Raw genomic sequence first — 23821 nt, forward strand, 5'->3', positions numbered from 1 at the left:
GACAACCATACTTGTATGTACGTAGCAACTCATGCATTGTCACTTGCCATGAACAAAGGTAGATTATAGAGTGAGAGGAGATTTTATTTTCTGAGCTAACTCCTCCCCTCAGTATTTTATATGCAGCTTGTTTCTAATCAGCTAAAACAGAAAACAATATGCAGAGTACATCATTTACCTCAGGAGAATTTTATTTTCATTTTGACTGTGCAGCTGAACTGTTTTCAGGTATTTTTATATAGGCTATTTGAGGTGCAACTTCATTCCTCTAAGCTAAAGCAGAAAGCAATGTGAAAAGGATGTCACATACTTCTACCTCATGAGAATTTCATTTAAAACCAGAAACTGGAGCTTAACATTTATTTTTCACATTTAATTCTTCCATGGTTGTGCTACTGTATTTTAACAAGGTCAACCTTGCCAGGAAAAGAAGCCTCTCGTTTGAGTGAGATGACTGAAACCATTGCCTCTTGGCATACTTTATGGTCTTTTATTAATTCAAAGTTGTTAATTCACACTTCTCATAGTAATAAGGCCATCCAAAGCATATGTGCATGTACATAACTTCTTTAGTGCTGAGGAGGGTTAAAACTGCGTCACTGCACCACTTTTGGACCAAGCCCATGACCAGAACCGCGTTTGGGGGGCCTAGACGACAGCCGAAAGTCTCTACAGTAAATTTGAAACAACTTCCTTTCTTCAACTTTGATATAATCTTGCTGATTCTTTTGAAATTATTTTACCCAAGGGAAAATTTCCAGTTACGCTTCACTATTTAATTTGAACGGAGAGTTAAAAAGCTTTGAAAGCACTGCTTGCTGTTCTGGGTGAAGGACGTGAGAGTAGGCCTACCGAAGGAAAGCCTCCTTGCCAATCACTCGCCTTGTTTCTCGGAGTTGTAATTCTGGTTAAAATGTGCGGCCACAATGTCTGCTCTCTCCATGGTTAGTGTTGTGATAGCATGAGCTCTCGGATTGTAGACAGATACGCCCATCAATCGTCACTGGCCGTTTCATCTCTATGTGGCTGGTTTACCATGGGCATATTTGGAAAATTACTCAAGTTTCAAATGATGATTGCATTTTCTTTTCTGCAGTTTGGAATCAAAATAAGTACCCGGCTTTTGCGATATGATAAAAGGTTAAGCCCACAACCCTTTTGGTTTAACGATATTAATCAGTTAGGATTTGTTGACAATCTTCACAAATTCTGTTGATGTTGTATCGATGTGGCGGTCAGAAGGCTGATAATGTTACCGACGAGTGCTGTCCGATCCATTTATAGAAATTCCTTTCAGAATCTCAACTGCCTGAGGAATTCCGTACCGTTTAAAGGTGCGCCGTTTCAGGCTCAAACAGCTGGTAAGGAGAACGCCTTAACTACCTTTCTCCTAACATGCCTCCATTCACAAGTTGGGAGAATAGTTTTATTTTACGTTGTGTCTCATCCGCATCCGCTGCAGCCTCAAAGATGGTGTCGAACCAACAATGTGTAGAATTACCACATCTCGTAATCACTGCACCAGTCGACGAGACCACCACACCTTATCACAAAATGTCACATAGAAACAGACATCTAGAAAAAGAGAGGGGATGACTAAGGCGTCAATAGGCTCGGTGTTTTTCAATGACATAGTTTTGACGTACGTTTACCAACTAGTGTATCTCAAACTTTGAATGTAGTACGTTAACTTTTGCTTCGGATCTTTCACTTGGTAAGCTTGGAAACTGGTCAAAGCCGACGTATTTCGGACTTAAAAATATAGTTTTCATCGCCTTTTCCAACACATCAAGCTATAAACACTAAAGCGCCAAGTACACCAAAGTGGTTGTAAAAGCCCCCTCCTTCGACCACTAACGGAAGCAACGAAAAACCCCATTTAGATGTTTCCACGGTCCTTCAGGCACTTAATTTCAGAATCGGCACTCGTTCCAGCAAACAGCACGGGGAAAAAAGAGCACTGCAACACCCTTGTTCTGTGGTTCTTGGTACTTCTAAAAAGTCTCCGCATACATGTTTCCAGCCATGTGTGAAAAAAAGTCTTAGATTTGACATCGCCTAAAAGGTTGCAAAGGTCTCTCGAGAGTTGCACATCTAGGGCGACTTGGTTGAACTCTGCGCCGAGAGTGTCAGTCGTAACGGTCATCTATCCTCGCGATACCTAACATCCGTCTCCCCCCCTCCGAGTGTTGCAACACCTGACCCGATCAAATGGATTTCCTGAGTACATCTTTTTTTCTGAAGTAGGTTGTCAAACATTGGAATTGAATCTTGGTCAACAATGCGACGTCCGGTCGTGTTGTGTCGTGTAGCTTGCGGGTACCTGCCAGTCGAACGGCGTGCCAATTTATTTATCTTCTCAGCAACATCAAAACTCGGACACTCACGGAAGAATTAACGGGGAACTTTTGGAATAAATAGAACTTTTTGTTCGTAGGGAACTTGTGTAAAGCACATGGTGCGAAGTGTAGACGTTTGTATTGGCATCCTGGCCCACTTATGATGGACATCACGTTAATTTGGAGACGTGATTTTGTCTTCTTTATAGCTGAAGTGAAAGCATAAAGTATTATGTTTTTCTGTGTTTTAAAGCAGTTCCACTCGAAATGTATTATTTATGATTCATTTATTGAGGACACATCTTGCATAGCCTGAGGTCGTTTATTAGGACGCACGTGTGACGGATCGACATTGTTACCTTGTCTGAAAAGTTTTATTACAAGTTGTGTTTTGCGTGTAACCAAATGTGATTTCAGAATTTTGTTTTGGAAATCTTTCACTTGTCTTGTTCCCTTCCCAAATGTATCATGATGAGAAGCTGTTTTTCTGAAGCAGGATTTGAGAATTTTTCGTATGACCCAGGTTAAATTTTTTTCAAAGAAAGGACTTCTGGATCAAATAAACAGGATTGTTTTTATTTAGCAGCTCTGTTGGCACGGTATGTATCAAGTGTGTACGTGTGTCTTTCCGAGACAGGCGTTTCCTGAAGAAGCGAATGTTATACGAATGATTGATATTGGTACTGACACCCAGGTTCACACGATTAACAATAATCAAAAAAATGATACAATTGAATATTATAATGCGCCGTTTCCAGAAAGGTAGTCAACGGCGCAGTATAGGTACCAAAAAAATACGAAAATAAATGGATATTTAGGCTAAGTACCGACTGAATATCACCTCGCTAGTAGGCCTACCCGCACCGCAGTATGGCTTATGGGGGATATGTCTCCCGACATGGAGAATGATTTACCTAGACCTAACCCTGCTGGCATCGGTGACGTCTCGATCTTTCCTATGGAGATACCACTGCGGTAATAGAGAGTAAAAGGTCACGCAGCGAGCTTCCAGAAGCCTCGCGCGGTCCTCCTATGGGGATTTTACATTGGGCAGTCCTTTCACGTTCGATAATCTTTAAAGATAATTCCTTACTGTAACCACCCCGTGAAACATACATGGTGGAATTTTACCTTTGTCTTCATCAAGTAATATTTTGGAAAAGTCACCTGGAGATGGGTAAAAAACGAATTTTATTAACGACCTTTCACGTCCAGCGATATCGTACCTAGGTGTCCATGTTCATGCACGTTTGTTTTCACTCGCTGTGCTTTCTTGAAAACGAGATTGTACGACCTTGCAAAGATTGACCTACCTGCAGTCGATGGGTTCCAGATGCCATTGAGTTGACTTCACGCAGTTGTTGTCAGCAAGGGTTAGAAAAAAAAGATTAGAATCTTTCGTAAAAGTAGAATATTGCCTTAGGTTTAATACCTTATAAATTATTAAAACGTGCAAAACTTAGGTCTGTTTCTATTTTGGTTTTTATCCACAGACTACCATAAAATTTCAAACCGTAAATATTAATCTGCGTACGAGACTGCCGTATTGCACTGTTCTTCATGTACTTTAGATTTTCGGAAGCGATGGGTCAATTTTTGGCAGGATATTTCTCTTTTAGGTCAGGTTATTTTTCTGTTTCTATAAATTGATATACTAGCAAATATTTTTCAAAGCCCTTTTTCCAAGTTGGATTTTTAAAGAAAAAAAATGAACGAAAAAACAATACAAATTCTAAAATCTTTGCCCGTTATTTTTCCTGTCCAAGGGTTCCGGAAGCGCGCCATTAGGGGTCAACTATCACTGCGCCAACAGTAATGTGGTTAATATCAACTTTGGCAAGTTGTTGTTAAGTGCTCGGTATAAATGGCTTTGTGGCTTCATTATCTAGTGTAACATGTTACATTATCTTTATTTAGTTGTAATTTTAATGATCTGAGAGTTGAGACACGGTCTATTACAGGGTCTGATTGTTAAACAGGTAAGTCAGTTAATCCCTGGTTTTGTGTATGGAGAGTTAGTGAAACCAACTATGAATGAATGGCACACGACAATTGATAAATCAGTGGAGGCATTGGCCCAAAGAAGACAAGTATTGTGAACGGCTGTTATATGAGCATCGTGCGGGAAAACACGCCAGTCGGCATTTAATAGCCCATGGTGGTAATTAAAGCAATCACTGCTAGCTAATTAATATATGTATATTCATGGCTAATCGAGGTATGGCCGACAGCAAAAATTGTCTGCTCAGTCCCACCAGTTTTTCCCAGTTTTTCCTTCCTTTGACACCGAGCAGTAGGTTAATGAATTTCTGGATTGGACGTAGTCATGCATCACTTTGTCGCCCTGCCGATGGCCGATGCCCCCCCCACACACATTATCTTGGGTTAGTAATGTCAACAAATACCTTCAGTCCATACACTCTAGGCTGAGTGCTGCGATGGAAATTTTCCCGAGTGTACAAGCTTTCTTAAAGGAGTCCAGCCAGACTGGTCTTGGTTATTTCAACTTTCAATCCCGTGGGCCTGTGCACAAAATATATAACTCCACTGTGTGCGTCGCTTTTATACATTTGTAAATCAAACTTTCGTCGATACCCGGACAGTCGAGGCCCCGTTACCTGCCAGGTAGGCTGATCCAAGTTTGTTTTTTCTCAAAGTGGTGGGCTTCTTTGCTAGTCGGGCAGAATTGTGTAAATAAAATTAGGTGACATAACAAAACGTACCCAAAATAGTGCTCTTCCATATCATGTTCACTTCCTCAGTCAATGGAAATTCTTAAATTTATATGGGGTTTTCTACTAAGGCGTGGATGCATGTTTATGCTGTATTGAAACTTTACTTAATTAACAAATTGTATTTATAAAATGATGTTTTTTTTCTGTGATTGTGGAAATCGTTTTTACTCCTTTTGTGCATTTACAACCAAAACATGTACATGTAATTCCTTTCTTGGCCGATTCAAATCTGGTTCACGAGCCTACAATACCAACAGCTACTATTTACACTATTTTTGGTTTTGTTTAAGCTTTTAGTTTTGTTTTTATTCTCAAGTGATGTTAATCCATTTGTACTTCAGTGTCCTTTTCGAATTACGGGTGACGTTACATTAATAAGCCACTATTGAAACTGAAAATAATAGAACAAATAGAGAAATAAATTGTATTGGCTTTCGTATTCATCAAACTATATCACCAAATGCATTGATTAGGAACAGCTTCATTGACTGTTTATGAACATAATACCGTCTGAAAAGGTGGTAATCAGTCGGTAAGGGTAAAGTGAAAATGTTGTTCTCAATGTGATAAAAAAAATCATATTCACTACGAGCAAGATCAAAGTAAACGAACGTTACAAAAAAGATCACAGATGACCAAGACGTTTTATTTGGAAAGATGTATCGATGGACGTATTCTTGTGCTTATATACTTTTAATTCAATGACTGGGAATTTGAAAACAAAAACATAATAATTTGCAAAAACCTTATTGTAAGCCAAGACACACAGAAGTCCTTACAAGTAGATTTTTACCCTACGTATAATGAAATGTGAAGGAATTCCCTGGGGGCTGACAGGAAATCATTATATTTACACTTTTATTACAGCATGTTGGCTTAAAACAGATGTTTCGAGAAAGTATTATTACCAGGCACTGTAAATTATTCGTCAATCCCACGCTTGTCTTTTCATTGTTTATCGATTCGGTTTTGTTCGGTTTGCCGTGGTTTTCTATTAATGTGAATGAATATGATGGTATAACAATACGGGTGTTTTACGATAGTGCGCCTCCAAGAGTTTGCAACGCGTTGACCAATTACAATGCGCGAAATCTGTCCACCCTTTCCAAACCCGCATTGGGTCGACAGATTTTGCGCAATTGTGATTGGTCAGCTTGTCGCAAAGTCTTGGAGGCAAACTGTTGTGAATCACCCGTATTCTAGAAATTATATGCTCGATGTTTACTGCTTATGTACAGGCTGCTCTTGGAGGATTTGATGTGCATGTACCATCGTGGCTGCTAGGTTGAAGTGATTAAAGATTAATGTCCGACCAGGCGGAACGTGGAAATACCAAGCACAGGTGGTATTTTACTTATAGTAACAACTTCCCGAATCGTTTGGTTACAGGTCACTAGTTATTGTGATGATGTCTTCCGATAATTCGTTCCATTCATTAACTAACCATCAGAAACTGCTTGGCGACTCGATTACCTATGGGGGCAATTTCCGGAGGGTGTGGTATATATCCCATACCCTACACACACGTCTTTCTTGGTGAAAAAAAAGGTAGATTGTGAAGAATATTTCGGACTTCCCAACAACCAAAGTGTTTGCAATAGCACTCAGAAAGGGAGAATATTGTTAGACAGCTACGAAGAAGCTGTAGGCCTATAAGGTTTTGCAGGTGTGTAATACATTATCGTAGATGCACTCCAGCCAAGATTTGTTTGTAGAGAGAGTTGCGACACGAGTGTCTCAATTATTGAAACCAAAATGATGAATTATGTGTCAGTGTACATGGAGAACGGGAGACTTAGAGACGCTTGGTGGTGGCAGACAACGGTCCTCTTTGCTAGATTCGGGCATGCGTGTGCACTTCTGGGCATGCATATTAGTTCAGGGCACACGCACAACTGTGGAAAACATAGAGATCATAGTAAACCTACTTATGAACCCTGTGGTGGAAAAGGACCGGTTTGTCTGCCGCCACCATGTGTCTGAAAATCTCCCATTAGCACATAAAGGCTGCATGCTGTACTGCATGCACATAACGAACAGCCATTTTGGTGCCGAAGTCGTTAACACTACTATCTCTATACCCAGCTCTGCTTCAGTATCATGAACTCCCCCTAGCGTCATAATGGTGGAAACACCTCTCCCTCCTTCGTTTTTCAAATTTCCATAGCTAAACAAGTCAACCCTCCACAATTCCCACCCCACCAGTTCCCGGTACAAATATACGACACTGCAGGTCACCCGCAGTGCCAGTCCTACAGGGCTGTGCCGTATGAATGTTTGTTACATTCACTATGCTAGCGCCGAGTAACAACGACCAAAGTCGGACGTGTCTGCTGCATGTAACCCTACCTTTTTATTACAAAATACATGAAGGAGTCATTAGTAAAAACACTAAACCTTTTTTTCTGAGGGTTCCTTAAAAATGCCGAATATGTAGCTCACTCTTTCCGGTGTTTTCACTAATGATGACTGGATAAACCAGCCTTCAGGTGTCAGACATACCTTGGTTTTCATTTTGTACCTCAGACTGATTACTCAAACGAAATTAAATCGGTAAAATCAGTTATTTATACATTTACCACTTGCTCACTCCCAAGCTTATGAGATTTGTAATATAGCCGTGCTCCGGCTCCTAGTCGTTGGTGAAAAAGTCACGGTTCTAGGTTTTACACCCGATGTCTCTGCCTCAGAGGTATCAACTGTAATTTTTTTATTGATCATACAAAATGAGTGCAGTGACATTTGAGGCTGCTGCCTCCAAAACTCGGCATTAACTTCATGAGTACCTCCTCAAAAATATCAAATGCCTTCTTATGCTGCTCAAGGTTTGTTGAAGAATTGCTCGTGGTTTTTGTAATGACGAAAAGCAGTGGTGTGTTTTACTTCCAGATTTTAAACGTTCCAAAGACAATTCATACTGTAGCATTTTAAGAATGTCTGACTACTGGAATACTCCTCTTTCCAACGTCGGTGTTTTGTGGCAATTCGACGCATCATGGTGTACATAGTAAGGCGAGCGATCTAATCAACATGTTACGTAGGGCAATTGCGTCAAAATCCAGCCATCGGTTGTTGTCCGTTTTAGCGGGAATGCACTCTTGGAACAGGAAGTAATTTTTGCCACGTAACACCCACAAACAAAGACTTGCCAGGAAATAATAACAAGTCATTACATTGGTCCGGGGAGCGGTAATTAAAGGTACTGCGTACTTTTGAGTATGGCTCAGGTAATCTTTTTAACAGGCATATGTGAAGATAGAAGAACTTGGCTTGGGCCATCGGTCCCAGAAGACCTACCGCTACACGTTCAGCATCATGACGTCATTCGCTTTGCGTGTTTAGTCGTAAATCTTCAGTTCTTTTAACAAATCCCATTAACGGATAGTACCGCAATTCACTCATGACGCATTGATCAACATTTAACAATATGGAGTTGGTTGCCATGGCAGCAGAATCACGTCTTTGAGTTGAAAACAACAAAGGCCGCTTCCTGTCTGAACGATATCTATTTCGCGTAAATACCACTTATGAGTCTTTATAAAACAAAATTATCAACTTTTTACCATGGCTGTTGTAAATTTGACAGTGGCAAATAGGCCTAAGTCCTACACTCACACTGTCACCAGTACAGTCACAAAAGCAGACCATCAAGGCTCTTTGGGGGACCATGGCAATCCTATTTCATTTCACGTCTCGAGCCAGTTTTAAAATTTACCTTATGTCAAAATGGAGTGCGTGGGTTTTTTTTAAAGTTGATGTTCTCCAGCATTAAAAGAGCTAAAGTTATTTAGCACTCGAGACGAAAGACGAAGTATCAAGAGATGAAATTGACTTGAATGTAAAAAAATCTAAATCTAAGAGTTATGTAGCGGAGTTTCCTTTCCTTATCCTTGAATTTGTTCATTTTATTGCGCTTGAAATTAATATCACTCAAGACTACAAGCAGCTAGCTGGATTTTTAGTCTGAGGTTCCGGTACTTTTATGGAAATGAGTTTCTGAGAGATGAATAATTTTAATATTACCATTACCTTATTGCCAACAATAAAAATCCACTTGTCCCTGAAATGTGGCATTGTATGCATTGTAAACGATCGCTCTGAATTAATTATTCACTTGAACTTATATTAAAGCTAATAAGCGGAATTTATCGGCCATATAATTACAAGTGCGGACTGCTGGTTTGGGGCAAAAGAATACTTTGTGCAGTACCAGTGTTTTTATGCCTGAGTACCTAAATGTGACCTTGTGAAGCAAAGTGCGTTCAGTTGCATGTGCAGGAGGATACCTGTGTCGTTTCTGGGCCAATTCTCAACGCTCTGTGTCACACCATGGTTTCGGGGAATTTCAAGTGACAGCGACTGCAGTTCCTGTGAGCCCATAGCTCTGCGGATGACAAAAGATTGGTTGATTCGTCTTTGTCGGCTACACCTTATTTCAAAATTAGGAAATATCCAGCCATAAATCAACGAGCTTATCCGCCAAAACAGAGTCCCTGAAAACGTTGCTGACATTTTGTGCCGAGGGCCGCCATCTTGAAACCACGTGAACAGAATGTCTGCTTTCATTTGCTGGTATTGTTTTTCCTCAACATGTAGCTCAGGTTACCTGCTCAAGGCGGTGAGTTTCCATAAACCAATAAGTAGTGTTTTCCTCGCGAAGCAAAAAGGACGCAAAACTTGAACAGACAAACTGAGTAACGTGCTGAGCAAACGGCCATGAATGACGTTGAACTCAGCATATATACATGTATAGCTCTCGTGTATTGCGGGCATTGGCATGGCTGGGACTTCTCATGAGTTGGTATGGTGTCTCCTCAATAGTTATTCGTTTTTGCCATGACGGCGCAAATACTTAAATTAAACATGGAACTGCATACAGGATTTCACTGCATGGAGTAAACGGTAGTTTATTATTTATTAACCTTATCAGATCATGAATTTGTGTGTTAATAATTAATATCCATTCTGTATCATTAATATTTCTTTAATCCTAAATCACATCAACTACATACAATGTCTTTGCAGGAGGAACCAAGTACAGGCTTCGGTTTCTTGTCTGACCTTCCCGTGTATTGTAAATATGTTCCATTATACTTTTGTTCTCCAATTCAAATATGGACATAACTCTGAACCTTCTTTTTGTGTTTTTATTTTATTTGTATGCGTTTTAAAAATGAGTGTAGGATGCATCATACCCCCGCCGTCACTTTGCCACTTTCTAGGAGGAGTTTTGGGTATTTTCTAACATGCCTTCTTAACCTTAACCCTAGTCTAGGTTGGATGCCAGTCTTCATTACATTAGGACCGACGTCTAGGTTCTAAGACTTGTACAACACGTCCAAAAACTGGTTCTAATTTGTTCACGATGTACCTTGTTGAAGAAAATAATTTCATTTTTACATGTTCTTCATGACCTTATCTATCCATCTGGGGGTTCAGGAATTTCAGAACAAACCACAGACAGCAAAATCGAAGAAAATAAGTGAGAGACAACGTTACTGTTGTTCACGGTTTTAGACGTAATTCATCCGTTCTCAAAGTGCAAAGTGCAGGCGCATACAGGAATCCGAGCTGCGTGCACGCACTACGCGTGCACGAGTTCCGGGGAAGGTCTGTTGCACGCATGCCCTGCCTGCTACACAGGTGCCATGACTGGTACCCGGCTTCAAAAAATAATTAACCCACCTGTCGATAAAAAATACATTTCCTTTTTTGTCGGATCGGGAACTTCACTGAGACTGACCAATTTGATAACCCTCATTGTTACCCCTAACATGTTGCTTAGTATTTGGGTTTATAAACATAAATTTGCGAAACAACCTGCTATTTTATAAGGATAACTAACCTTGGTCAGCGTGTCCGGTTTATAATATGCAGGGTGCTTGTAAGGGAATTCATCAACAATATCTCTTTGAAGTGTATATAATTTGTTGGTAGATTTTTATTGATTGAAGATGCATAAATAACACAATATTATAGAGATTTGATTTCTATTAAAATGAAACAGTAATATCTTGATAAATGAGGTATAAAAAGGATTAGATTGCGGGCGTGATGATCATGATTAACACGCAAGGTCGAGAATACGTGCTAGCGCACGTGTGGTGAGCAGTGATCACGCACAAATTGTGATGTTGATCGCCCTTTTTACTCTTGATCAAAAATATTTTAAGCATGACTGAATGTGTAATTGCAGATAGCTAAACTATGTTGACTTTTAAAAATTGCCAAGCGAGTTGGTCTGTGGCATACTTGTTTTTTCGGGGAGGGGGGAGTCGGAAATTTTCTCTTAAGACCATGAGTCTCTCGTAAGCCTACTTCAATTTGCCTCACATCAATTATCAAGCAGTTGGAAACTTTCACGTGTAGTATTATTTGAAATCCTCAGCAATTGCCTTCCGATATTTTTATCAACGTTTTTCAGTGAATGGGAACATCTTTGTCTTAAAATTCATTGAATTGTTTGATGAGGCTGAAGTTTATGGTCAGGCTGGAGCTCTGTCTGGTTATCGGACAGTGGATCCCTTAAAAATTTGTCATTTCAGAAAAGGCGATTAATCTGAAATACAGTGTACACGTATGTGATTTTTCGTTTTTAAATTAAGGACCAAGGGATCATGGTAGTTAATCGCTGTTATTGACTGTCATGTCACAGAAGTCTTTTTATATTTGTTATATACATAAATCATACTTATCTGTGCCTGCTATATTTAATTAAAAAAGAAAGAAAAAGAAAAAAATCTCCCACCGTCAAAAATTTAGAAAGTTTCATTTTCCAAACGGTACAACTCAAAATTTGCTCAAGCCTTGCTGGGTGGTGCCTGGAGTTTTCATGGAATTTTGGGGACACCATTGGTCTGTCTTTTGCAAAGTCCAACTGTTGACACATTATAAAAGGCTTGCAAAGTAAATATTGCAAAAATGACCAGGATTTTTTTCAAATCCTAAACTTCAGTGTCCCTGAAGTGTAAGCTTGCATAATAGGCCTACCGTCACGTCACGTACGCACGCCACGATGATGCATGCACTCGGGGCTGAGAACCACATTGCGCGTGCGTGTGCGTGTTCGCAGCTTGGAATCTCGGGCACCGAATAGTTGTGCGCGCACACTGTGCGAACTGCATCAACGGAGAACGGTTGAAAATAGTAGGCCTACACAGCAATGACAAGAATTAACGTCACGTCTGAGTTTATTTTCCTGTTTCTGTCTGTTGTGGTGATGTTTCGAATTTCAAAACCCATCAGCTGTGGAAATGAGGACGCGTAGGATTGAAAGGCGTGAAATTGGCTTCTTAGGGTAGAAGTGTTGAAATTTTTAGTTACAAAATTTTTCGCCCGTTTTCGACCCTTCATGTCATGGAATCCTTTCATAACGTAGTACGGTCAGGGAGTCCACCTGGGCTACCCTAATCCTCTAAGTACTGCCTTGATCTCAAATGCTTAACTGAATTATGACGCGCATAAAAAATAATAGTTGTCGGTCTGTGGCGGCTCGTCACAGCATAAGGACCCCGTTGGCCATCTTCTTTAGCACCTTTATCATAATTGAAAAAAGATTATAAATATTCTTATTTGTTTCAGTATGTGACAACCAGTCTTTCCTTGCAATTTTTTCCTCACTCTCAGGTTTGACCATTTTGCTGACTAGTCTCTAAGTTCCTTCATACGGCTAACCAAGACGAAACGGAGATCGCTCCCGCTTTCATGATTACCATTGCAGGGAGGGCACCTGGGTAGAGACACTTCATCGTTTTCATCGGAGGAGATTCCTCCGCCCTCGTTCCACCTGCTGTCCTGCTGACCGGTGCCTATCACTCCACCCGTCTGGGTCGACTGATGGAATGAATCAGCCTTATACCGATAAAGTGTCACCCTACATTGCGCCGAGCAAGCCACTGACGGAGTGACGGACGATCTGCCTGCACAAGGTAAGAGTTCGTCGATCGAAACGTCAATAGGTTGTATCTGTAGTAGGTATCCCGGCCCCTGGCGTATACACACAGGAAATTATTAAAACTTGCGAGACATGCCTGCAATGAGCGCCCGTACCCACTGATCATGAATTGCTGTGTCAGTAACGCTTTCCTCGACACCCTTTGGATATTAATTTAGCCAAGATCAACGGATGAGTAATAAATAGTGTGCTATTAACGGGGCTGTCGTGTTTGCGTTTTCCGAGCGGTCACATTTTCTCTGGGAGCTCTCCTTCGTTGCCCTCTTCCGGAGATAGATCAGGTGAGTAGTAAGGGAAAGTCGCAGACAATATGCCCTCCTAGGGCTCTGGTGATGCTTGTCATGTCGAGGATTTGAAACGTAGATGTGTCCCTATACGAAGCGGAGCCCTTGCTCTTGGCACAACTGTTTACTCAGCGAGTCCATTAAGGTGAAACACTCGTGGCGGTCTAGTTGAAGCAGCCCACAAAGGTCTAGAACAAGCCTCAATATGCAGCGAGATGCTGTGTTTGGTGCAAGAGATCATAAGTTGTTTCCGGGAACCTGCTTTGACGTTGTCATACTAATGACCTAGTAGGCCCACTGCACCTAAAATTTGACAGGTACTTATTGTGTTTGTTCAGCTAATCAGAACGATGCTTGTTACATGTGTTCGTGTTACCAATTTAGTATTTTGGTTGCATTCAAAGGACTTACCGACTCCTGCTTAAGAGTGTGATTGATACTTTTAATACAAACAAACATCATTCAGTGCAGTGTTTTAGGATGATCTGACATTTTGTTTCACCACCATTGCATTTTGTTTAGTTAAAAGTATATGAAATAAATCTAGCTGTTTAAAGTTCAACAGTCTGTATGGTTAATTTTGTTCACAATACCCTGCATTGACAAACATCTGTGTTCCTATCGTATAAGACACTATATCGGGCACATCATGTTTTATGGGAGGGAATGGAACAACGACTCCGAAAATACTCTACAACTCAGTGACAAATTTAAGAAATAAAGACAGTGTTTAACTCTAATAGAGAATAACGTTGTTTTTTTTGTTTTTCGTCTTTACATTTGCTACATGCAAGTAACTTTGCCTAACACTGATCCCCAACACTGACAGTACTTTTTGTAAAAACCTCATTGAAATGACCAAAAAAATATCCTGTCTTTGAGTTAATGTCCTGGTCAAGTATCAACGCATGGCTTGGACGACTGCACTGGTCGATGATAAGCATTCCATGACGCGTCCGGTTAAAATGCACACCAGTATATTCTCTACCACACGCCTTTGAACAGTGTGCTTGGCTTGATACGACACTTGTCCAAGCTTCCCCCTCGCAAGGAGGTCACTTGCTGAACCAAAGCACGTGTCCAACGCTCGCGCTTAGTCTAGTTCACACGTAAGGGCCCTTGTACCCGAAGACAGTACGGATTCTCCGACCCTTCCCCTTGACAGGATTGTACAGGCCTAACAAATTATTCACTTGTCTTGTTTTATTCGTTCCTTTTTGCAGTCACCGCCTTCGTGTCGAAAAAGACGACAGTGGACCCTGTATCATTTTTAATGCGGAACAGTGTTCCTGTTGCGTTTTAGTCCGGTTAAAGCGCAATGGTGCAGCAATTCGGCCTTTAATTGGAGACTTCAAAGTAAGCCTTGAAACACTGTCGGGGGAGTCTGAGATCTAAAAGGAAAAACACTTGTTGCTTACTTGACGACATCACTAAGTCGGCTGGTTAAAGTTAAATCAGAACTGATACCCGTCGATTTCCTCCCGTTGGCATCACCGGAGCACTTCACCTTATCACACAATCTTTGCGAGCGATTCTGTTTCATTCTTGTCCTCCCAGCTACTGAACACAGCCAATTTCGGCCGTTGGTGAAGAACCTGCCGCAGTTTTGATGGGAGTCGCGTCGAAGAGTTCAAGCCCCGGGGTTCGTAAGCGAGGAGAGCCTCACATCTGTGCACATCTGTGTCTCTCGGGGCGGGCTCTAAGGTTTTGAAGACAAAAGCAACACTGGCCGTGTGTTGAAGTGGCCGGTTCATGAATCAACGGTGTCTGGACTAGATGTTGAAAGGAGACGGGGGCGCACTTTCCAAAGCCGCTGGTCAAAATGAGATCAATTTGTTATTGGTTAACACCTGCTTGACTGCAGTCCACTTACGACATAAATAAAAGTGGGTGAGTTTATAAGTGGAAACAATGCCGTCGCTGTGTCTCGCGGGATTTTGCTATAAAGACGTGATCAACTAAACCCAGAGTTCATTCAGGATTTTGTCAGTAACAGAACTGGTACGTTCTAACCATGGTGTTCGAGCCTCCCGAGGTTCTGGACCAAGCCGCGGTCATGGGCAACAGCACATGGTCTCAGTTTGGGAACCAGTCTACGACGGCGGACGGTGATGGCAATAGCATCCCGAGTAAAGAAATTGATCCCTATTATTATATTAACGATGGAAACACCCCAGCGATTTCCTTCCCACATGTCCACATTGCGGCCAAGATCGTCTTGTGCTCAAGTTACGCCCTCATGATGAGCGTCTGCGGCATCGGGAACTTGCTTCTCTGTTACGTCATCTACCGCTTCAGGCGCATGCGCACGACCACCAATTTGTTGATTGGTAACTTAGCCCTGTCTGATTTCTTGGTGGCTGTCATCTGCGCCCCTCTGAGCTTCTATCAACATCTCTACCAACATTGGCCGTTTGGTACCGCCATGTGTGTCATAACCAACTACCTGAAGTTCACTTCACTGTATGTTTCGACCAACTCACTTCTGGCGATCGCTATTGATAGGTAAGTTATTACTCTTTACATTAGACCTCCAAAAAGGTTTCTACTTTTGACGGTAATCCATCCTGTTGCACACTATGCAACTTCCAATTTGGAAACCATCTAGGATAAGCCTACACTGACACATATTGTTATCAAAGATGTCGAATACCCCCAGCTAATCACAGTTCAAATTACGAGACATCACATGGAATAGTTTAAGAAGAAGAAAAAACAGGACAAATGCGTGGGTGACAAAGGAATGCATTAGGCATGTTTGAGTTGCTATAGCGAACGGATCCACTTCTGACTCTGTGATTTCTGCTGGCGGTGTGTGCACACACTTCATTCCTGGTGTTTTAAAATATTGGAAAGTTTCCCGTTAAAGAAATTTTATGAACACAAATGTATTGAGCAGAGGTCTTCTGACAATTGGCAGGTATCGTTGATGAGTTCGAGTAAAATTTGACTAACCTTGGCATTTCCAGTATGTGCAGACAGTTAATTGATACTTGGACAAAATATGAGTAAGGTAGCGATTGGCTATCGTCTCCGTATTTTTCTGTCAAGTACATGACTTGCGTGCAGGCACATACTGAAAATGGAAATAACCTTTTCTCGGAAAGCCAGTACAAAATTTACTCTCTAAGGCTGAATCTGTGCCAGTAGTGGTAGACACTGCTTTATGGTGCAGTCCAGGACAAAAAAAGCAAAAGTAGGCCAGCAGAATGACATCAGTTTTTGCTTTAAACCTACCAGTTTGTCCTGTATTAGGTTGAATTTTTCAGGTATTTGGAATACGCATGATATTTCCCGCCCTTCCAAATGCCTTTGAGAATTGGGTTGTTAAGGTCTGCACTGATTTTCAACTAAAGCATTCCAAACAAAACTTATCAAATAATGGAAAAATAATTAAAGGTCTTGAACCAGCAAGACCTACATAATTTAATTTCTTGCATAGCGCAAGCTGGCCCTTGGCTTCCAAGACCCATACAATCCGAGACCGATCTTGTGCCAAAACTAGTTGCCTACGGGCAACAGTTGACGGATGACGACCTCAAAACCCCAATTCAGTTTGTGATATTGGAACAAAATTAATGTTGGTCATCTTGGGAGAAATGCACCCTCGGCCATGTTAAAAAAAATGTACTAGAGTTGTGTGTGGTATTGAAGTAGCCAACAAAGCTCCCAAACAATTCATTTTTGTGAAAAAAAAATTGCGTACATTATAAAACAACTGAGTTTTGAGTATTTTAATTAGTTTTCATTTTTGTTTTTTTTTCGTTTGTTTGTTTGTTTGTTTGTTTGTTTGTTTGTTTGTTTGTTTGTTTGTTTGTTTGTTTGTTTGTTTGTTTGTTTGTTTGTTGGGGTGTTGGGTTGTTTGTTTGTTTGTTTGTTTGTTTGTTTGTTTTTTATCACGAACCAATATTCTCCAAGCTGTAGGAGAATGTATATATTACTAAAAAGCCAGATTTTTCTAAAATGCAACAAAGAAATCAATTAAGATCACATTAATACGAAGAACAAAGAAACAGTGTATTCTCATAATCAAGTAATAAATGCTAGAAGTGTCGATAGGAGTTAACACTGTGCAGTAAATAGATATGGTCTATCAATAAAATCCACACAAGCTTTAAAAACGATGAAGTACAAGTACACCTCCATCCTTCAGTCTTTAGAAAATGCTAGAATTACAATTCAAAATAAGTTTCCCGTCAATAACTGTGTCGTATATCCAAGTTTCTGGGATGAAAGTCAGTTTTTACCTTTAACCAGATTTGGTTTGAAAGAGAAGTATAGTTGTGAACGTACTTCATGCATTTATACATCGCTATTAAGTCTTTGCAAGTCACAGGGCCGAAAGGCTTGAAGCTTATTTTTTTGTAATCCATATCCACTTTAAATCCGAGATCTGCGCTGAGTGTCTGTGCCTTCAAAACTCTTATCACTGGAGGTGCAGGCGCAAAAGGGTAATACCAATCAGTTCTGGAGCCTATACGTGTGAGATATGGTCTTTTTGCTGCATGTACCATTCCTTGTCGTTGTAGGATGATGTCTCAAGTACACATCGGTCGGTTGAGAATGTGTACAAACTTGAGTAGATTAATCGGTCAACTTACTTCGGACCTTGTTAGATAGTGGCTAGTTTGTTGACTGCTTACTGCCGCGTGACATATCCGCCATTTAACATTCTGAGCTCATTCGAGGCTGCTAATGAGAAAGGAGACTATCTTGTTAAAATAACGGGGTGTGTTGAATCACTCGACTGAATTCAGGGCACCGGGGAGGAATGCAGGTTGCAAATTGGCGTCGTGTGCTGCTCTCAGAAAATGACAAATTTCGCTGATTACGTAATGTTATAGGGCAGCCCACAGCCCCACGGCACGTAACTGGAGACAATCCCTTGGACAAACTCGAAGCTGACAGTCGCAACACCCATGCAGCATCCGAAGTAGCAAAATGCCCAGGCATATTTACAATGGAGGCTTTATAGTTTATGATGAGTTTTCTTAGGCACAATTTTCACGATTCGAAAAGAATGGGATGACTTCCCAAATCGATGTTGAAAGGGGACACCAGGGACAACATTGTCTCAATTCTGAGGCTGATGTAATTGATTAAAATGCTTCAGGCGATGCCCATCTCATCCGACACTGTGAAAATTGAATATAAAGCAACTTGTTACAAGGAATGACCTTGAAAGATATGAAACTATAGGTAAAGATTGCTACTGCGGGGTGTAATACCTTGTAAAACAAGATTTCAATTTATGTCCCGTCTCACGTTATTTGCAATTGATTTTTTTTTTCTGCTCCAGATACGTGATCATCATGCATCCCCTGAAACCGCGCATGACAAAGTGCACAGCCGGCGTAGTTCTGGTTTGCATCTGGCTGGTGTCCATGATTGTCGTAATCCCAACAGCCGTCTTCACCGACAGCAAAACGATCACCAACGAGTGGGGCAAGATTTCAAGCCGTTGTGGGGATTACTGGACGAATCCGACCCTGCTGAAGGCACACACACTCTTCTTGGCGATCGTTGAGTTTCTTATGCCCCTGACCATCATGTCCATTGCTTACGTTATCATCGCCAAGAAGCTCTGGTTCCGGGAGGTGCCCGGGGGTCACGTGACCGTCCAACAAGAGCTGGCCGCCGAGTCGTCCAAGCGGAAGACGCTGCGCATGCTGATCATCGTGGTGGCGCTTTTCGCAATCTGTTGGGCGCCTTTCTACGCCTTCAGCATTATCCGGGACTTTGTGTACGATTCAGCTACAAGAGAGACGTTTGGCGCTTTCGAGAACGCCTATTACATCGTGGAGGCACTGGCCATGAGCAACAGCATGTTCAACACGCTCATCTACATCGTCTTCAACGCTAACTTCAGAAAGTACGTCCGCCAGATTCCGGAGTCCTGCCGGATGATGCGCAGAAGCCCCCGGCGCAACAACACCAAGTCCGGACGGAGGTACTGGTACCCGCTGATGTCTAATTCGCACGGCCTGAGGAGCTCCATCCGATCAAGCTTTGCACGGTCACATTCCACTAATATTTCCCGACTGGGCGTAAGGAGAGAGCCATCTGCTCCATCAACTATCACTCCATCAGGACGGAGCGGTTGAAAGTATTCTCACAGCATTTTGTCAGTGCAGAATTCAAATAATTTATAACATTGTACCTGCACTCAGGCATAGCGGGAAGTACACATTATCTATTGGCCACTATACATTATTATTCAACATTTACTTGGGCACCACACCAATTCAGAATCACTAAGTTGTATCTCAGCACTGCAAAGCACTGTTCCAGGGGCTTCTTGTCAAAACCAGTTTCGCAAATGTCCTTTTTATCACAGGTTCTTACAAAAAAGATCGTGATTTAAACCGCATGGGCGATACTCATGTTAAACCACTTGTCGATACCAACCCCCTGCGCACAGTCTTGAAACAAGCAATTACTTTTGCTGTGGATTCTTTCAAAGATCTTCTGAAAGTATAAGGATATACTGGTAAGTTCAGAAGTCAGCATTGGTGAACATTTACTCGGGCGATAGAAAGTTTTAGACAAGGTGACCATTAGCTCTCACTGGTGGATAATTTCATCGCTGAAGACTGAACGATGTCAACATCATAAGATATGATCACCATAACACCCATTTTATTGCACATAGGGATTTGAAACACAGCAAAGTTGGCACACTTCCACCTATCAGTAACCGGATAATTGTATATAATTCACCGATACGAATACCCCCAACGTGTGCTGACCAGCGATTGTGTGGACGAGAGACATGTTTTTGTACCCTGGCCACGGGGAAACGAAATTATCAGCCGTGCATCTAAAGTGGTATGAATCAAAAGTCTTATGCAGAGTTCTTGCGAAGACACGATTCTGAGCCTCGAGGCCTCGGGCAGTTCAATCAGAGAGTAGATTCGATCGATGTCCTTCTTCGTCAGCGGGAAACTTCCTACATGGAGTGCCGACCATCGATTTTTAGTGTTCCCCCGCTGCACCCAGTGCTGGCTGGGCGGTAATTTCTGCTTGTGTACATAGTTGAAGCGTTGCGTTGTGTGTGAGGTTGAGCAGGCAGAGTGATGTGTTGGGTGAAAGGCGGTAGGAAAAAGGCGCCGTGTGTAGGTAGTAACTTAACTGTAGGGGTCCAGCGGAAAGAATCCGTTCACCATGGTAATACCGTCACTGGTTTATTGTGGTGGCCCATGCTATTGGCGGTAATGTGACAATTATTGCACGGAGCCACTGTTCAGTGAAAGCCACTATATACAAAACGCAACCCGATGCTTTCCTCAGTCAGGCGCCATCAAAGGGGCCCATCATTTACATGCGCAGGGGCGAGTCAAGGATAGGGCTTTCTTGGACTGGGCTCAGGCCCAGTTACATTTGGGTGGGAATAAGCTCTCTCTATCTTTGTTTTGTTCTAATTCTGGGCGATTGGAATGGTCCGAACCAATGAGGTCACGCCCCCTCTTACTGTGTCAGTTACATTTATGTCCAACATGGCTGTAAGTGCTCCACCTGAATCAGAAGAAGAGATTTGAATATTAATAACAAACCAGAGGACTTGGCAGGTATCCTTGGAGGTGTTCGGTTAAAGTTAAAACAAATGAATGAACAAATAACTAAATAAATCCAATCGGTTATTTATACAAGTGTGAATCAGTGGTAAGACCCATACGAAGAAGAGCCGATATTGGGCCTTCTCTGAGGTTTCCCGTCGTTTGCGGGAAGAATTCGTTTTCATATCGAAGTTTCAATTTTTCTGCTTCAGCAGTGGTAGTTACCCTAAAAGTGGCATAGATACGCACGATGCCATATTTAAGTTACAAGAGAGTCCGTTAGCAGTTCTTACTGGAAGCAAAAAACAGCGAACTTGAGTCAGGTGTTGATGGTGTTTGATCACCTGCCTTTAGGACTGGCGCTAGTGTTGTGCCAAAAACAAATTACCGTCATAAATTTGATCCCCACAACAGCTAGATCCGTGCACACATGTACATGTACAATGTTTCAATACCGTATTGCGTACATTCGACGCATGGTATTTTGCTCAGTGTGAAGGCACCATTTAGTACTATTTGGAACGCACTAGACGGGCACTTGTTCACCATCAGGGAGTCATTAACACAAATACCTGAACAAAATCGGAGATTCTTTTGGGGGGATATTCAATCCGCAAAGATGGGCAAGGCAAGTTACCTACAACATCGCATACCCAGTTCTCTCATAGGGCATATTGCGTTCCTCTATCGCCACACTAGCCTATTGTTGGGACTGAAATACATGTCACCTATGCCGACATAGCCAGCCATTTCTCTGCAACGTACCCAGGATTTTCTCCCAATTGCATGGAATGGAGCAAATAGCACGTGGTTAATCCTTTCTGAAACTAATTTTCCAGTTGCAGCTCATGTTCAAGGTTAATTTGTACGGTCACAAATGGACTCTTCAGAGCAATATCAATGTGATGTTTATTCAGTTAAAAGTAATAAACGCACTTTCGAGCGAAAATTTATTACAGTGTCACTTTAATGTTGACATTCGTACATCGCTTCTGAAAGAAACGGGTTGCTTTTCTGTAATGATTCCATCGTTTCGTGTCAACACTGGCAGGAACAAAAAAAAACACATTGTAATTAAATTTGGGTCTCCGTTGTTGGTGTGAGAGAGTGTGTGGGGAATGTGTTAGGGGCTGCGATGATTACATGTATTTGTTATTTTGTGTGTAAATAATAGTCCATATAACAGGACACAGCAGTCCCAGCTATCAAATGTACACTACCGATGTTTGTGCAATATGTTATCGATTAACCAAATAACAGTAGTGAAGGGTGGTAAAGTAAATGTTTCACTTTGATGTACTTGTTGAGCATAGAACATGTTCTGCGTCAATGAAGACGCTTAATTTTTCCCTTTGTTCGTATTTTGTATGATATTGGTTGAAAATTATGGCAAAACGTAAGTAAATTACATAGGTTTGGAGTAATTTGCATTAAAAGTGTTGTAAGTAGGTTCCCTCATACGTACCTATTCCGTTTGGGGGATTTATGTCTTCAAATTGTCTTTTGCTCTTAAAGAAAGTAGAGCAGTACATTGAACATGTGGAACTTTTTCTATTGAGAAATTAGCAAGTAAAGATCATCACGAAAGACTGTTGGGGGTTGTTATCCAATTACTAGAACACGAACACACCGGGGCTCTTTTAACAAAAACTAATTATTCGTTGAAAACCTTATATAAATCTTGTTTTTTTTTATTTATTCATTGTTTGGGGGTAGGGTTTAACAGCTGTTTAATGTGAATGAAAAAAATTCATGTTTCCAGCCGGACCCGGGGGCTTTGCTAGTGTCTGCCGGGATGGTGAAAAATAAGCTTTCATTGCAGTATCATGATGAACAGGATCATGAAGACTGCATCTGCAAGCGAGCCGTTAAGAAACCCTTGCACCGGCAAACAGGCCGTGTAACATAGATCAGTAGATGCCAGCGTCAGCCTCGGAGGGCAATGATTCCCCGCAGGCTTGTATGTCGATGGTAGAGACGACAACAAATGGGCAACGTTTCTCTCTCTCTCTCTCTCTCTCTCTCTCTCTCTCTCTCTCTCTCTCTCTCTCTCTCTCTCTCTCTCTCTCTCTCTCTCTCTCTCTCTCTCTCTCTCTCTCTCTCTCTCTCTCTCTCTCTCTCTCTCTCTCTCTCTCTCCTCTCTCTCGTCTCTCTCTCTCTCTCTCTCTCTCTCTCTCTCTCTCTCTCTCTCTTTGTCTCTCTCTCTCTCTCTCTCTCTCTCGGTAGTGAACGGAGAGCGCTCCGATGGTCGTTGTATCGATCACTTCATTCCTTTTTTTGGTCATAAAACTGTTATTAAGCAGATTATCTTTTCGCCAAAAAAAGTATTTTGTGCCACGTTTATAACAGCGAGAAAGATCCCAATGGCATTTTATTTTAAATATGACTTCATTTTGTATACGGAGTTTACCAATTATCTAAGCGCTTTAAGTTTATCAGGCGATTGTAGCATAGCTACACTCTTAAAACAACTTAGTCAAAATGTTGACTGATTTTGCTAGTTGTTCAAAATTGACTACGGATTCACTCAAACACCTACGCTGACGTTGGCAAATCATGCTTCCTGACAAGATTCCTATTCGGTGCCTTTTGAAACATCAATGAACTGACTGGAAAAATCTAGTCAGATTGGCTAATTTCCAGTTGTACCCAGCGGACCCCGAAGAGCCAGTCAAATTTTGCTGAATTCCAATTAGATTTGATTGATCCTTTTTAGAGTGTAATTTAATGAATTTAATACCTATAGTATAGCCATATGATGACTAGCATCCGCTATAAATAAACAAGGTTTTTACAGCGAAATGCCACAGTATGAAGCTTGGCGGTAATTATAATTGGCACTTAAATAACCAGTTAGCTTCAGCAGCATTATTTGGGGTGGAAGGAACACAACCCGGGATAGGGAGGTCATTTTGGCTGACTTCGTGAAATAGTGGACTAGGGAAAGGAAGAG

General features: G+C 41.5%; 1 protein-coding gene across 4 annotated transcripts in view; it reads left to right on the plus strand.

Annotated features, from left to right (window-relative positions):
• LOC110986885 (prokineticin receptor 2-like) overlaps positions 1 to 22953 on the plus strand; it is a 95904-nt gene extending 72951 nt beyond the window's left edge. For 2 of the 4 annotated variants that reach the window (XM_022249160.2, XM_022249157.2), the window contains exons 2-4: positions 12701 to 13002; positions 14536 to 15817; positions 18612 to 22953. In XM_022249160.2, the coding sequence (XP_022104852.1) occupies positions 15327 to 15817; positions 18612 to 19416 (1296 nt within the window). In that variant the 5' untranslated portion in view covers positions 12701 to 13002; positions 14536 to 15326 and the 3' untranslated portion in view covers positions 19417 to 22953. Of the gene's footprint in view, positions 1 to 9449; positions 9693 to 12175; positions 12372 to 12700; positions 13003 to 14535; positions 15818 to 18611 lie in introns of those variants that run through there. The other 2 variants (XM_087143132.1, XM_022249159.2) reach the window with 2 other exon arrangements.
• Positions 22954 to 23821: the final 868 nt, after the last annotated feature.

This window comes from Acanthaster planci, linkage group LG11, assembly GCF_054643075.1.
Source record: "Acanthaster planci isolate LZ-2023a linkage group LG11, COTS_SCS, whole genome shotgun sequence".
Lineage (NCBI taxonomy): Eukaryota > Metazoa > Echinodermata > Asteroidea > Valvatida > Acanthasteridae > Acanthaster > Acanthaster planci.